General features: G+C 35.0%; 1 protein-coding gene across 2 annotated transcripts in view; it reads right to left on the bottom strand.

Annotated features, from left to right (window-relative positions):
- The window catches only part of LOC127716468 (rho guanine nucleotide exchange factor 17-like), a 114743-nt gene that overhangs the window by 74922 nt on the left and 23521 nt on the right, over positions 1-16300 (bottom strand). For both annotated transcript variants that reach the window (XM_052222689.1, XM_052222688.1), the window contains exons 8-10: positions 14549-14599; positions 13291-13391; positions 8995-9083 (exon numbers count right to left, since the gene is read on the bottom strand). In XM_052222689.1, coding sequence (XP_052078649.1) covers positions 8995-9083; positions 13291-13391; positions 14549-14599 — 241 coding nt within the window. The remainder of the gene's footprint in view (positions 1-8994; positions 9084-13290; positions 13392-14548; positions 14600-16300) is intronic.

Raw genomic sequence — 16300 nt, 5'->3', positions numbered from 1 at the left:
ATGAGGAGTTGTTGTAAAATCCTATCTATCAAAGACCAAAGGATACGAATGTGAACATTTAAATACAGGTCAACAGACCACATTCCCAATCAGCAAAACTCACAGTGGAAAGAAAAGCTATAAAAGGCCTGTGATGACAACATGTAAAATAATCCAAACAAAAATAAAGTTAGAAAACGGAAACAAAAAATTTGTACGTGATCTTAGTTTTGTGGTAATGAATATTGTGTATAGGTTTCATAATGTTTGGTTGGGGAAAACTTAAGTTACAGAATGGAAACTAAAAATTTAGCAATCTTTCGATTTATAAAGGGGCATAACTCAAAAATGGTTAAAGTGACACTACCCAAATTCAACTTGATCTGTGTTTTATCAGTGGAAGTCAAAATTAAACATTGCATTGTATAAAGCATTGATTGTAGTTGATTCAATTATAATCATGGACAAAGGAAGATAACTCCAATTTTAATAAAATGCTCCGCTGGGGTGCAGCTTGATACGACCGCAGAGGTCGAACCCTGAACAGTTGGGCCAAGTATGGACACAACATTCAAGCTTGATACAGCACTGAATTTGGATTGTAATTAAATATTTTACACAGCATAGGTTTCTGACACAGAATGAATGTGGTCTAAGAACTTAAAAATTAAGAATGGTTTGAATAGGTAAATTAAAAAAATGCTCGTTTTTTGCCCCTTTTTGGCCCCTAATTCCTATAATTTGGAAGCAATTACCCCCAAAATTAATCCCAGCATTGCCTTTGTGATATGGAACCTTGTGGTACAATGTCAGAGAGATCCATAAACTAACAAACAAGTTATGTCTGAAAGTTACAAAAATGCTTATTTTTGACCCCTTTATGGCCCCTAATTCCTAGAATTTTGAGGCAATTACCCCCAAAATCAATCCCAGCCTTCCCTTTGTGGTATGGTACCTTGCAGTACAATTTCAGAGAGATCCATACACTTGAACACAAGTTATTGTCTGGAAAATAGAAAAATGCTTATTTTTGGCCCCTTATTCCTAAACGTTTTGGGCAATTACCACGAAAACCAATGTGTCTTCGGACGATGACGACAACGACGACGCCAACGTCATACCAATATACGACCGCAAAATTTTTTTGCGGTTGTATAAAACCACGCCGAATATATCTCGGATATAACTTAGTTTTTAATGTGGATATTTTTTTTTAATCTCGGAATCGTGTTTTCGATATCCTGTTGTGAACCCCTTTAAACAATGACCCTGAAATTGAGTAACACCCGGACGACAACAATCAATGAGTATCGTAAACTGTACGACAATGTGTCGATCATGATGAAATTTCGTTTTATTAAATTCTGCCTTTTTAATACGCTATACCAACGTCGAAAATGAATAATTGAAGTAAAACGAAACTCTCGTGTCACAATTCAAACAACGCGAGGATAAATAATGAACACAAAGTGAAAGAGAAACTGACAAATTGGAGACTGATGCTACCGAGGTCTATTTGATACACGAGGATATGTTAAAAAAGGTTAAAATATTTATTTTTTGAATTCGAGGAACAACCAGTTACTTAAATTTTTATAGCCAATGAATATAAGAAGATTCAAAACAACGATCATGCGAAGTACATTTTTACGTTTTGTATTTATCAGTTTATAATTAACAATCAGACAGAACATTTACAAACAATATATCGGACGTCACAATTTATTAACTTCCGGTCAAAACGGAAACCTGAATAAACCGGCCCACTGTCCAAACCGACCCTTCTTCTTAGTCCCGTAACCGGCCGGTTTATACAGGTTTTACTGTAACAACAACCAGTGATGACTAAGTTCTCTAAAATTAGATATGATTTAACACTCAAACATTGTTAGAATCAGCATATCAAAGAACCAAAGAATTCAATATTTGATGAAATTAAACAAAAGTTTAATTTAGGACCCTTTGGTCCTCAATGTGGTATTATCTTATGAATAATGAAAAGCTCAACCGTTTACAAGTTCTTAAACAGGAGGGGGGTGGGGTGACCCTAGGGGACTCACCTTATATTTCATTTGATTTGTTTTATTGTCCCATACAAGAATATATATGTTTTCGGGGTGGGGATCTTGACCCTTAACAAGTTTTCAAAAAAAAAAAAGGGGTGGTGGTTTCCCCAGGGGACTTCCCCTCAATTTCATTTGATTTGATTTATTGTCCCATACAAGAATATATATGGTTTCGGGGTGGGGATCTTGACCAGTAACAAGTTCTCAAAAAGAAGGGGGTGGGGTGACCCCCATGGACTTCCCCTATATTTTCATTTGATTTGTGTTATTGTCCCATACAAGAATATATATGGTTTAGGGGTGGGGATCTTGACCGTTTACAAGTACTCAAACAGGAGGGGGTTGGGGTGACCCCAGGGGACTTGCCTTTTACTTCATTTGATTAGTTTTATTGTCCCATACAAGAATATATATGGTTTCAGGGTGGGGATTTTGACCATTTACAAGTTTTCAAAAAGAAGGGGGGTTGGGGTTACCCCAGGGGACTCCCCCTCAATTTCATTTGATTTGTTTTAATGTCCCATTCAAGAATATATATGGTTCAGGGGTGGGAATCTCGACCGTTTACAAGTTATCAAAAAGAAGGGGGTTGGGGTTACCCCCATGGACTTCCCCAATATTTCATTTGATTTTTTTTTTACCCATACAAGAATATATATGGTTCAGGGGTGGGGATCTTGACAGTTTACAAGTTCTCAAACAGGATGGGGTGGGGGTGACCCCAGGGGACTCGCCTTATATTTGATTTGATTTGTTTTATTGTCCCATACAAGAATATATATGGTTTAGGGGTGGGGATCTTGACCGTTTACAAGATAAAACTCAATTTATTTCCATGAACAAGTAACAAAACACCAAAATAATTCTCTAAAATTAGATATGACTTAACTACTCATAAATCTCTAAAAGTAGATATGATTTTATATCTATCAATTAAACACATCACTTTTCAAAACACATAACTCAAACTTATTTCAATAAACCAGTAAAAAACCAGCAAAATACTTCTGTAAAATCAGATATGATGTTATATCTATTTCCATATTATAATCAAATTTAATTAATAGTTGCTAATATTGTTTCTTTCATGTTTCAAAAAATAATACAGATCTGCAAATTATCTATCAATGTCAAAAACAAGTTCAGATTCAGCACTACAAAGAACCCTATATATATTTAATTTATGTTCAAATATAACACACACAAACTGATTAATTTTCCCAGGGGACCTGCCCTTTATTTCATATGATTTGTTTTTTTGTCCCATACAAGGATACATATGGTTTAGGGGCGGGTATCTCGACCATTTACAAGTTCTTAAACAGGAAGAAGGTGGGAATGACCCCAAGGAACTCACCTTTTATTTCATTTCATTTGTTTTATTGTAACATACAAGAATATATATGGTTTCAGGGTGGGGATCTTGACTGTTTACAAGTTTTCAAAAAAAAAGGGGTGGGGGTAACCCCAGGGGACTTCCCCTAAATTTCAATTGATTTGTTTTATTGTCCAATACAAGAATATATATGGTTTAGGGGTGGGGATCTCAACCGTTTACAAGTTTTCAAAAAGAAGGGGTTGAGATTTACCCCCTGTGGACTTCATCTATATTTCATTTGATTTGATATATTGTCCCATACAAGAATATTTATGGTTTCTGGGTGGGAATCTTGACCGTTTACAAGCTATCAAAAAGAAAGGGGTGGGGGTTACCCCAATGGACTTCCCCTATATTACATTTGATTTGTTTTATTGTCCCATACAAGAATATATATGGTTTAGGGGTGAGGGACCGTTTACAAGTTCTTAAACAGGAAAAAGGTGGGGTGACCCCAGGGGACTCGACTTTTATTTCATTTGATTTTTGTCGAGCCTTCGACTTTTGTCGAAAAAGCGAGACATAGCGATCCTACATTCCGTCGGCGTCAGCGTCGTCGTCGGCGGCGTCCACAAATATTCACTCTGTGGTTAAAGTTTTTGAAATTTTAATATCTTTCTTAAACTATCCTGGATTTCTACCAAACTTGGACAGAAGCTTGTTTATGATCATAAGATTATATTCAAAAGTAAATTTTGTGAAAAAAAAAATTCCTTTTTTTCCAAATTTTACTTATAAATGGACTTAGTTTTTCTGCCAGTTAACATTACATTCACTCTGTGGTTAAAGTTTTTAAAATTTTAACAACTTTCTTAAACTATCCTGGATTTCTACCAAACTTGGAAAGAAGCTTGTTTATGGTCATAAGATAGTATCCAGAAGTAAATTTTGTAAAAAAAAAATTCCATTTTTTCCGTATTTTACTTATAAGTGGACTTAGTTTTTCTGCCAGTTAACATTACATTCACTCTGTGGTTAAAGTTTTTAAAATTTTAACAACTTTCTTAAACTATCCTGGATTTGTACCACACTTGGACAGAAGCTTGTTTATGATCAAAAGCTAGTATCTAGAAGGAAATTTTGATAAAATTTTGTTCCATTTTTTCAGTATTTTACTTATAAATGGACTTAGTTTTTCTTCCAGTCAACATTACATACATTCTGCAGTTTAAGTTTTTAAAACATTTATTAGATTCATAAATTATCCTGGATTTTTACCAAACTTGGACAGAAGCTACTTACAATCAAAAGATAGTATAGAGAGGAAAATTTTATTATTTTTTTTTCTCATTTTTGTTGAGCCTGCGATTAACAGCAAAAGTAGGCGAGACACTGGGTTCCGCGGAACCCTTACGAATTTTTTTTATTGTAATATACAAGAAGAAAAATGGTTTCAGGGTGGGGATCTTGACTGCTTACAAGTTTTCAAAAAGAAGGGGGTGGGGTTTACCCTCATGGACTTCCTCTAAATTTTATTTGATTTGTTTTATTGTCAAATACAAGAATAAATATGGTTTAGGGGTGGGGATCTCAACCGTTTACAAGTTTTCAAACAGAAGGGGGTGGGGGGGTTACCACAATGGACTTCCCCTATATTTCATTGATTTCTTTTATTGTCCCATACAAAAATATATATGGTTTAGGGGTGGGGATCTCGACCGTTTACAAGTTCTCAAACAGACATGCTGGGAGTGACCCCAGGGGACTCACCTTTTATTTCATTTAATTTGTAACATACAAGAATATATATGGTTTCAGGGTGGGGAGCTTGCACATTTAGAAGTTTTAAAAAATAAATGTGGATAGTGTCCACATGTGGACACAGATGATGCCCCCGCTTGTATATCATATAGTTATAAAGGGACATAACTAAAGAACGGTAAAAGTGACGCTACCCAAATTTGAACTTGATTTTGTGGTAATAAGCATTGTGTGTAAGTCTCATAACATTTGGTTGAGGCTAACTTAAGTAGAGAACAGAAACTAAAAATTCAGCAATTTTTCTATTTGTAAACACGCATATCTCTAGAACGGTTGTGTATAAGTTTTATTTCATTTGGTTGAGACAAACTAAAAAATTCAGCAATTTCTATGTTTGTAAAGGGACATAACTCAAGAATGGTAGAAGTGTCGCCACCAAATTTCGTACTTAATCTGTATTATGTAGTAATAAGCATTGTGTATAAGTTTCATAACATTTGGTTGAGGCAAACTAAAGTAAGAAAACGGAAAAACAAAAAATTTGTACTTGATCTTAGTTTTGTGGTAATTAATATTGTGTATAGGTTTCATAATGTTTGGTTGGGGCAAACTTAGGTTGCAGAATGGAAACTAAAAATTTTGCAATCTTTCGATTTATAAAGGGGCATAACTCAATAATGGTTAAAGTGACACTACCAAAATTCAACTTGATCGGTGTTTTATCACTGGAAGTCAAAATTAAACATTGCATTGTATAAAGCATTGATTGTAGTTGATTCAACTATAATCATGGACAAAGGAAGATAACTCCAATTTTAAAAATAACTTGATATTTAGAAGAAAATAAAAATTTGGCAACTTTTCCATTTATAAAGTGGCATAACTCTAGAACGGTTAAAGTGACGCTACCAAAATTCAAACTTGATCTGTGTTTTGTGGTAATAAGCATTGTGTATAAGTTTCATAACATTTGGTTGAGGCAAACTTAAGTTAGAGAACGGAAACTAAACATTTTGCAATTTTTCCATTTATAAAGGGGCATAACTCTAGAACGGTTAAAGTGACACCACCAAAATTCAAACTTGATCTGTGTTTTGTAGTAATAAGCATCGTGTATAAGTTTCATAACATTTGGTTGAGGCAAACTTAAGTTACAGAACGGAAACTAAATATATTGCAATTTTTTCATTTATAAAGGGGCATAACTCTATAACGGTTTTAGGGACGCCACCAAAATTCAAACTTGATCTGTGTTTTGTGGTAATAAGCATTGTGTATAAGTTTCATAACATTTGGTTGAGGCAAACTCAAGTTAGAGAACGGAAACCAATTTTGGGACGTACGTACAGACGGACAAGGGTAAAACTTAATGCCCCCACCGCTACGGCGGGGGCATAAAAAAAGGAGGGTAGCTGTGAACCCGAGGACTATCCCAATATTTCATTTGATTTGTTTTATTGTCCCATACAAGAATATATATGGTTTAGTAGTAGGTATCTCAACCGTTTACAAGATAAAAGCACATTATCAAATTGAAGGGGGTAGGGGTAAGAATATATATGATTAACGGACACTTAATTATCTACAAAATGTCTAATAATGAACAGTAAATTCCAAACTTCATTTATACAGTAATACTAGTAAGTTTCAAACTGTATATATACAGTCCTACAGATCTTATCAGAAAACAGAAAATTTTCAAATAATTCTGTCACTCCAATGATTATCATATGCTAAAATATTTCCAAGATCTAATTAATAATGAAAATAAATCATTATCATATGCTGAAATATTTATAATATCTAATTGAACAGAACTATGGTTGTTTAACATAGTACTCTAACATAATTAACTAGAGGCTCTCAAGAGCCTGTGTCGCTCACCTGACTCTACTTTGGTTTTAGAAATCATGTAAAGATAGATAAAAATCATAACAGATACCCAAATAATGATTGAGGCCAAATTTGGTTTAATATTGGTCCCGTTATTTAATAAAATATCCTGGTGGCCATCTTGAACAGTAAATCGGCAACAAAGTAGCAACACTTGGTCAGCACCTCATAAGGAACATTCATGCAAAGTTTGGTTTCATTCCATTCAGTGGTACTCTAAAAGAAGACATTTGTATGTATTTCCCATAGGGTCCTATGTTAAACTAAGTCCCCCCCCCCTGGGTGCCATCTTGGATGATGGACTGATTGCTAAGTAACAACACTTGGTCAGCACCTCATAAGGAACATTCATGCCATGTTTGGTTTCATTCAATTCAGTGGTTCTCTAAAAGAAGACATTTGTATGTATTTCCCATAAGGTCCTATGTTAAACTAAGTCCCCCGCTAGCGGCCATCTTGGATGATGGACCGACTGCAAAGTAACAACACTTGGTCAGCACCTCATAAGGAGCATTAATGCCATGTTTTGTTTCATTCCATTCAGTGGTTCTCTAAAAGAAGACATTTGTATGTATTTCCCATAGGGTCCTATGTTAAACTAAGTCCCCTGCTGGCAGCCATCTTGGAAGATGGACTGACTGCAAAGTAACAACACTTAGTCAGCACCCCATAAGGAACATTCATGCCATGTTTGGTTTCATTCCATTCACTGGTTCTCTAAAAGAAGACATTTGTATGTATTTCCCATAGGGTCCTATGTTAAACTAAGTCCCCTGCTGGCAGCCATCTTGGAAGATGGACTGACTGCAAAGTAACAACACTTAGTCAGCACCCCATAAGGAACATTCATGCCATGTTTGGTTTCATTCCATTCACTGGTTCTCTAAAAGAAGACATTTGTATGTATTTCCCATAGGGTCCTATGTTAAACTAAGTCCCCCGCTAGCGGCCATCTTGGATGATGGATCGGCTTCAAAGTAACAACACTTGGTCAGCACCTCATAAGGAACATTCATGCCATGTTTGGTTTCATTCCATTCAGTGGTTCTCTAGAAGAAGTTCAAAATGTAAAAAGTTAATGACGACGACGGACGCCAAGTGATGAGAAAAGCTCACTTGGCCCTTTGAGCCAGGTGAGCTAATAATGTAATAATCTTCAAAATGTCTAATGATATAGCTTATAATCATTAGTATGATTACCACTTAGGAAATAGATAATTTTCAAATAAATCTGTCACTCCAAATTTTATTCTGAGATAAGACAAATCATAACATAATAACAACAGTAAAATATTTAAAAATTCTACTTTTGGATATTAAAAATGGCGATAACTCACAAAGGAGATATACTAAAATCTTGAAAATTAATAGAGACCTTCATAAAGTACCAGGAAACAACATATTTAAATTTGAAAAAAATTTGTTAAAGCTTTTCATGTTATTGTGCAGACACTGTTTGGCAGCCGCCAAATCGCCCAGCCGCCCGCCGTATATCATCACTTTAATAACCGATATTTCCTTCGAAAATCCGGTTAAAAATCACCCAAGACAATAACCAAACAAGAAATATAGAAAAATCCATCCATACATTATTTTGCCATGTTAAAATGGTTCACTAGTTTCAGACCAGAAGACAAAAGTTAAAAGAAAGAAAGACAAGATGACTGTATCCTTCTTTTCCACATTTAAAAGGGGATTATTTTGTTCCCCATTTTAAGCGATATTTTAAGATAATTTTTTCAGAATTTTTTTTTCTACAAACAGCAGATGTCCTCTTCGACAGCACCTGGGGTCTAATTAGTCCATGCAAAATTGAATTCCTACCATTAACAATGCTTAATGTTTAAACCTTCTGAAAGCAACTGATTACTTATGAATTGTTTATTTTTTTTACCTAAATTCATTTTTTAGAATTCAATAAGTAAGGATTTTTCAGATAATAATATACCATATAAATTTTGAAGACCAGATACTTACTTTTGACAACTTCAACATCATCTAAGCCTACCCTGACCCATACTTTCTGTTTGATATTTTCTGCAAAATCCTGTCCAGTTGTTGATTTCCTGAATAAAAAAAAAATAATATTATCAAAAGTTAGTCTGCATATTTCATTTGTGACATCATCTGTTTAGAGTGCCTGCTTTCTCTATTGTCTTGTTGCAAATTTGAAAATAAAATAACTTGTGCCTTTAGAAATTGATTTTATCCATAATTATATTTTGTACTTGTTGCATCAATTTCAAATGAGCTTCACCTCTTTTCATTTTAAACTACAGGCACCATTTTTGGAAGCACACAAACAAAAGTACAGACATGAAAGCATTAAATACTAAACAGAAGTCAATTTCCAGTATTAACATATTGGCAAGAATCACGTTTTGGGATTCTTTTTTACAGTTAAAGGATACTTTCTATGATGATAGGACTCGTGTAACCAGGGTTTGTCCTGTGGGATGCACAGGTTTATGATATGGCATGTCCATACAGAAAAAGACCGACCAGGACCTGTATGCACCTTGATGAGAACTGTGGGTAGGGGGTATACTTCCTGTTGTTGCATATATCACATGATATGTATATTATTGAATTAGATTTTTTTAAACAATAAATTGCTTCGCTGAGCGCAGATGGATACGACTGCAGAGGTCCAACCCTGAACAGTTGGGGCAAAAATGGCCACAATATTCGTGCTTGATACAGGTCTGAATTTGGGATTGAAATTAAATGTTTGACACATAATAGGTTTCTGACACAGAATAACTGTAGTCAAAGAAGTTAGAATTAGTTATATGATTTGAATTTATATTCAATTTTTTACTTTTGTGCAATTCACTATGCTGTTGCGAATTCCCCCCAACCCCCAACCCCCAAAAAAAAAATTTACCCCCTCCTTTTTTTTTTGCTTTTGTGCAATACACAATGCTATTGCAAATTGCCCCCCCCCCCAAAAAAAAAAATTCACCCCCTTTTTTTTTGGCAAAATTTAACACTTTCACCTATGTCAGTTTTGCTCTTACTGCTTTAGTTTTTGAGATGAAAGCCAAAAACTTCATTTGACCCCTATGTTCTATTTTTAGAAACTGCTCCCATGTTTTTGAATGGATCAAATCCCTGTATACAATCTATAAACTAGATACATTAGGAACATTCAAAGTTTTTAAGTATTTGGCCAAGTAGTTTCAGAGAAGAAGATTTTTTAAAAAGTAATTAGACTTTCACAATAAATGTAAAAAAAAAACGTTTTAAGGGCAATAACTCCTCAAGGGGTCAATTGACTATTCTAATCATGTTGACTTATTTGTAGATCTTACTTAGCTGAAATGTATTGCCATTTATACTTTCTCTCTATCTATTATAATATTAAAGAAAATAACCAAAAACAGTAAAATTTAATAAAAATAAACTATTTCCAACAGTAACCCAACAATGGGTTGTCGAACTTGTCTGAAAATTTCATAACAGAAAGATCATGACCCATTTATCACTTTAACTCCCTTTCACTTTTGCTCTAACTGCTGTAGTTTTTGAGATATAAGCCAACAAGAGTGCACACGCTGAAATGTCTCGCCTTCTTTAATAATCATTGATATTATGTTGATAGTCCTAAATATAAAGCTTTATTACAACTGTCACATAAACTTAACATTAACCAAGTAAACTAAACATTAACCAATGAACCATGAAAATGAGGTGAAGGTCAGATGAACCATGCTAGGCAGGCATGTACAGCTAACAATTCTTCCATACAACAAATATAGTTGACCTATTGCTTATAGTTTAAGAAAAACAGACCAAAACACAAAAACTTAACACTGAGCAATGAACCTTGAAAATGAGGTCAAGGTCAAATAAAACCTGCGTGACTGACAAATAGATCATAAAATATTTCCATACACCAAATATAGTTGAACTATTGCATATAGTATTAGAAAAAAAGACCAAAACTCAAAAACTTCACTTTGACCACTGAACCATGAAAATGAGGTCAAGGTCAGATGACACCTGCCCGCTAGACATGTACACCTTACAATCATTCCATACACCAAATATAGTAGACCTATTGCATACAATATAAGAAAAACAGACCAAAACACAAAAACTTAACTGTATCCACTGAACCATGAAAATGAGGTCAAGGTCAGATGACACCTGCCAGTTGGACATGTACACCTTACAGTCCTTCTATACACCGAATATACTAGACCTATTGCTTATAGTATCTGAGATATGGACTTGACCACCAAAACTTAACCTTGTTCACTGATCCATGAAATGAGGTTGAGGTCAAGTGAAAACTGTCTGACAGGCATGAGGACCTTGCAAGGTACGCACATACCAAATATAGTTATCCTATTACTTATAATAAGAGAGAATTTAACATTACAAAAAATCTTAACTTTTTTTTCAAGTAGTCACTGAACCATGAAAATGAGGTCAAGGACATTGGACATGTGACTGACGGAAACTTCGTAACATGAAGTATCCATATACAAAGTATGAAGCATCCAGACCTTCCACCTTCTAAAATATAAAGCTTTTAAGAAGTTAGCTAACGCCGCCGCCGCCACCGCCGGATCACTATCCCTATGTCGAGCTTTCTGCGACAAAAGTCGCAGGCTCGACAGAAACTGCTTTTGTCCCCTATGTTCTATTTTTAGCCATGGCAGCCATGTTTGTTGATGGATCAAAACTTCAGATACACTTTTTAAACTAGATACCCTAAGGAACATTCAGTTAAAGTTTGAAGGTATTTGGCTCAGTAGTTTCAGAGGAGAAGATTCTTGAAATAGTTTATGACGACGACGACGGACCAAGACAGAAGACGACAGACAACGACAGACGCTAAGTGATGGCATAAGTTCACATGGCCCTTCGGACCAGGTGAGCTAAAAATGGAAAGTGCTTGTCTAAATCAAGCTGCTTACCAAACAAGCAGTTAATTTGTTAATGTTTTTAGTATTAACTGAGATTAGTGTGAAGACATTGTTCAATGGACATAATAGGTGATTGCAATATAAAATAAACTGTTATCACAGAGATATGTCTCGCCTTTTTGTAATTTTGATAATGCAAATGTTGAAATTAAAATAGCAATACTTTAACATGTAAGTTATGCAAATATTCAAAGTCAATGAACCATGACTGAAGGTACATGGCTAAACAATCTCCATGGAATGAGATGTGCCAATGCTAATACAACTACATACCAAATACCATTGACTTATTATAAGTCGTTCCCTTTAAACAAACCTAAACACAAACATTAACTTGTAAACTATGTAAAAGTTTAAAAGTCAATGAACCATGATCAGGGGTGGGGCTATATAATCTCCATGGAAACGATGCTTGCAAATGCCAATAAATTTGCATACCAAATATCATTGACTTAACATTAGCAGTTCATCTTAAACTGATCTAATCACAAACTAATACATGTAAACTAAGCAAAAGTTTCAAAGTAAATAGACCATGACTGAGGGGGCAGGGCCAAATATTCTCCATGGAAATGAGATGTGCTAATGCTTATACAACTGAACACCAATTAACATTGGCCTACCACTAATGGTTCCCCTTGAACTGACCTAATCACAAACTAATACATGTTAACTTAGCAAAATTTTCAAAGTCTATAGACCATGACTAAGGGGGCGGAGCCAAATAATCTCCATGGAAATGAGATATGCCAATGCTTATACAACTGCATACCAAATATTATTGACCTACCACTAGTGGTTCCCCATAAATTGACCTAATCACAAACTAATACATGTAAACTATGAAAAGTTTCAAAGTCAATAGACCTTGACTGAGGGGGGCAGGGCCAAATAATCTCCATGGTAATGAGATGTGCCAATGCTTATACAACTGCATACCAAATATCATTGACCTACCACTAGTGGTTCCCCATAAATTGACCTAATCACAAACTTATACATGTAAACTATGAAAAGTTTCAAAGTCAATAGACCTTGACTGAGGGGGGCGGGGCCAAATAATCTCCAAGGTAATGAGATGTGCCAATGCTAATACAACTGCATACCAAATATCATTGACCTACCACTAGTGGTTCACCATGAATCACAAACTAATACATTGTTGACGCCGTCGCCGGAAACAGCATACCTATGTCTCGCTTTTTGACTCCGTCAAGGCGAGACAAAAACTGAAAAAAAATCAACATGATCATTTCTTTTGACATTTACTTTAATCCATCCTGTCACTGATATACTTTAATATAAAAGTGTCCTGCATATTAATGTGGAAACTTACAGTATAATTGTTTTCCTCGGAACAGTGCCACTTCTTCTTTTGACACTACTGATTATAATTAAATCAGAAAATGTCCAAACGCAACTTTGGTCCTTTTTACTCTGTAAATAATAAACAAAATCTGTAAAAGAACTGTTCTTACATCAAAATATCATTTGTTCCACAATTTGTTTGATCTGCATAAATCATTATACTCTATAAAACATCAAATAATCTTCTCATTTCATTTTCAAAGATTATCAAATTCCTAAAGGGATATTAAAATTGATCATGAAAGAACTGAGAGAGAAATGCCATTTCTGAAGCAGATACAATTTTAACTCACAAATATAATTTATATAGACTAGATACTGGTCAATTGGCAGCATCATTAGAGACTTTTCAATGGCACAAAATGACTACCTCAACACTATTGCTCATTTGTTTATTAAATAAATGGGGAATGTGTCCATGGGACACAGATGATGCCCCCACTTGCATATAATGTTATAAAGGACCATAACTCAAGAACGGTAAAAGTGACGCTACCCAAATTTGTACTTGATCTGAGTTTTATGGTAATATGCATTGTGTACAAGTTTCATAACATTTGGTTGAGGCAAACTTAAGAGAATGGAAACGAAAAAAATCAGCATTTTTTTCATTTGTAAAGGGGCATAACTCTAGAACAGTACAAGTGACACCACCAAAATTGTAACTTGATCTGTGTTTTGTGGTAATAAACATTGTGCATAAGTTTCATAAGATTTGGTTGAGGCAAACTAAAGTTAGAGAACGGAAACGAAAAATTCAGCAATTTTTCCATTGGAAAAGGGGCATAGCTCTAGAATGGTAAAAGTGAATCCACCAACATTCAAACTTGATCTGTGTTTTGTGGTAATAATTATGCATTGTGTATAAGATTCATAACATTTGGTTGAGGCAATTTAAAGTGAGAGAAAAGAAACGAAAAATTCAGCAATTTTTCCATTTGTAAAGGGGCATAACTCTAGAACAGTGAAAGTGCTCCACCAAAATTCAAATTTGATCTGTGTTTTGTGGTAATAAGCATTATTTATAAGTTTCATAACATTTAATTTGGTTGTGGCAAACTAAAGTCAGAGAACAGAAACCAATTTTGGGACGTACAGACGGACAAAGGTAAAAATTAATGCCCCCTTCGCTACAGCGGGGCATAAAAATAGTTTTTCTACCTTTGTAGTGAATACTTCAAAAACAAGCATGATAAAAAGAAATGTCAATGTAGCTGTATACTTACAATTATCTGTACCATATCATGTCTGATGTATTGCCTGTCTGGAGACACAAGCTACAATACAAAATAACATCAGTAACTTTAAAATATCAATTAAATTGCTGTTGTTTGTGTTGTTATGAATTTTTTTTGTTTGTTATTTTGTTGAGAACTAAATAATAACAGATGTTGCAGAAACCTCAATCTTTACATACCCTAGGGTTCACTAACCAGAAACCTCAACCTTTACATACCTTAGGGATCACTAACCAGAAACCTCAATCTTTACATACCCTAGGGTTCACTAACCAGAAACCTCAATCTTTACATACCTTAGGGATCACTAACCAGAAACCTCAATCTTTACATACCCTAGGGTTCACTAACCAGAAACCTCAATCTTTACATACCTTAGGGATCACTAACCAGAAACCTCAACCTTTACATACCTTAGGGATCACTAACCAGAAACCTCAATCTTTACATACCCTAGGGTTCACTAACCAGAAACCTCAACCTTTACATACCTTAGGGATCACTAACCAGAAACCTCAATCTTTACATACCCTAGGGTTCACTAACCAGAAACCTCAATCTTTACATACCTTAGGGATCACTAACCAGAAACCTCAATCTTTACATACCTTAGGGATCACTAACCAGAAACCTCAATCTTTACATACCCTAGGGTTCACTAACCAGAAACCTCAACCTTTACATACCTTAGGGATCACTAACCAGAAACCTCAATCTTTACATACCCTAGGGTTCACTAACCAGAAACCTCAATCTTTACATACCTTAGGGATCACTAACCAGAAACCTCAATCTTTACATACCCTAGGGTTCACTAACCAGAAACCTCAATCTTTACATACCTTAGGCATGTTAGGGATCACTAACCAGAAATCTCAACCTTTACATACCTTAGGGATCACTAACCAGAAACCTCAATCTTTACATACCCTAGGGTTCACTAACCAGAAACCTCAACCTTTACATACCTTAGGGATCACTAACCAGAAACCTCAATCTTTACATACCCTAGGGTTCACTAACCAGAAACCTCAATCTTTACATACCCTAGGGTTCACTAACCAGAAACCTCAATCTTTACATACCCTAGGGTTCACTAACCAGAAACCTCAATCTTTACATACCTTAGGGATCACTAACCAGAAACCTCAACCTTTACATACCTTAGGGATCACTAACCAGAAACCTCAATCTTTACATACCCTAGGGTTCACTAACCAGAAACCTCAATCTTTACATACCCTAGGGTTCACTAACCAGAAACCTCAACCTTTACATACCCTAGGGTTCACTAACCAGAAACCTCAATCTTTACATACCTTATAAGGGATCACTAACCAGAAACCTCAACCTTTACATACCTTAGGGATCACTAACCAGAAACCTCAATCTTTACATACCCTAGGGTTCACTAACCAGAAACCTCAATCTTTACATACCTTAGGGATCACTAACCAGAAACCTCACAGTAAATTAAAGAATATCCGTAAGTTTATTTTTGCAAAACTTTTCTGCAGATGATACTTGAATGACATAATTATTCATATCTATTGAATGCTTAAATTTGATAGAGTAATGCATAAAACAAACATTATATATAGCAGGGAGATGATCTATGTGATGATCTAAGTCTTGGTGAACTGTAATTTCAAAGTAATTTTCATGAATTTTTATGATTTTTTCACCAAATCATAAATGATACCAAATTCGACCGTGTATTTCCACAGTCTTTTACGCCAC

The sequence above is a fragment of the Mytilus californianus genome, unplaced genomic scaffold (genome assembly GCF_021869535.1).
Source record: "Mytilus californianus isolate M0D057914Y unplaced genomic scaffold, xbMytCali1.0.p SCAF_9, whole genome shotgun sequence".
NCBI lineage: Eukaryota > Metazoa > Mollusca > Bivalvia > Mytilida > Mytilidae > Mytilus > Mytilus californianus.
Note: the sequence above shows the minus strand (reverse complement) of the source record. Positions and strands in the feature narration are given on the sequence as shown.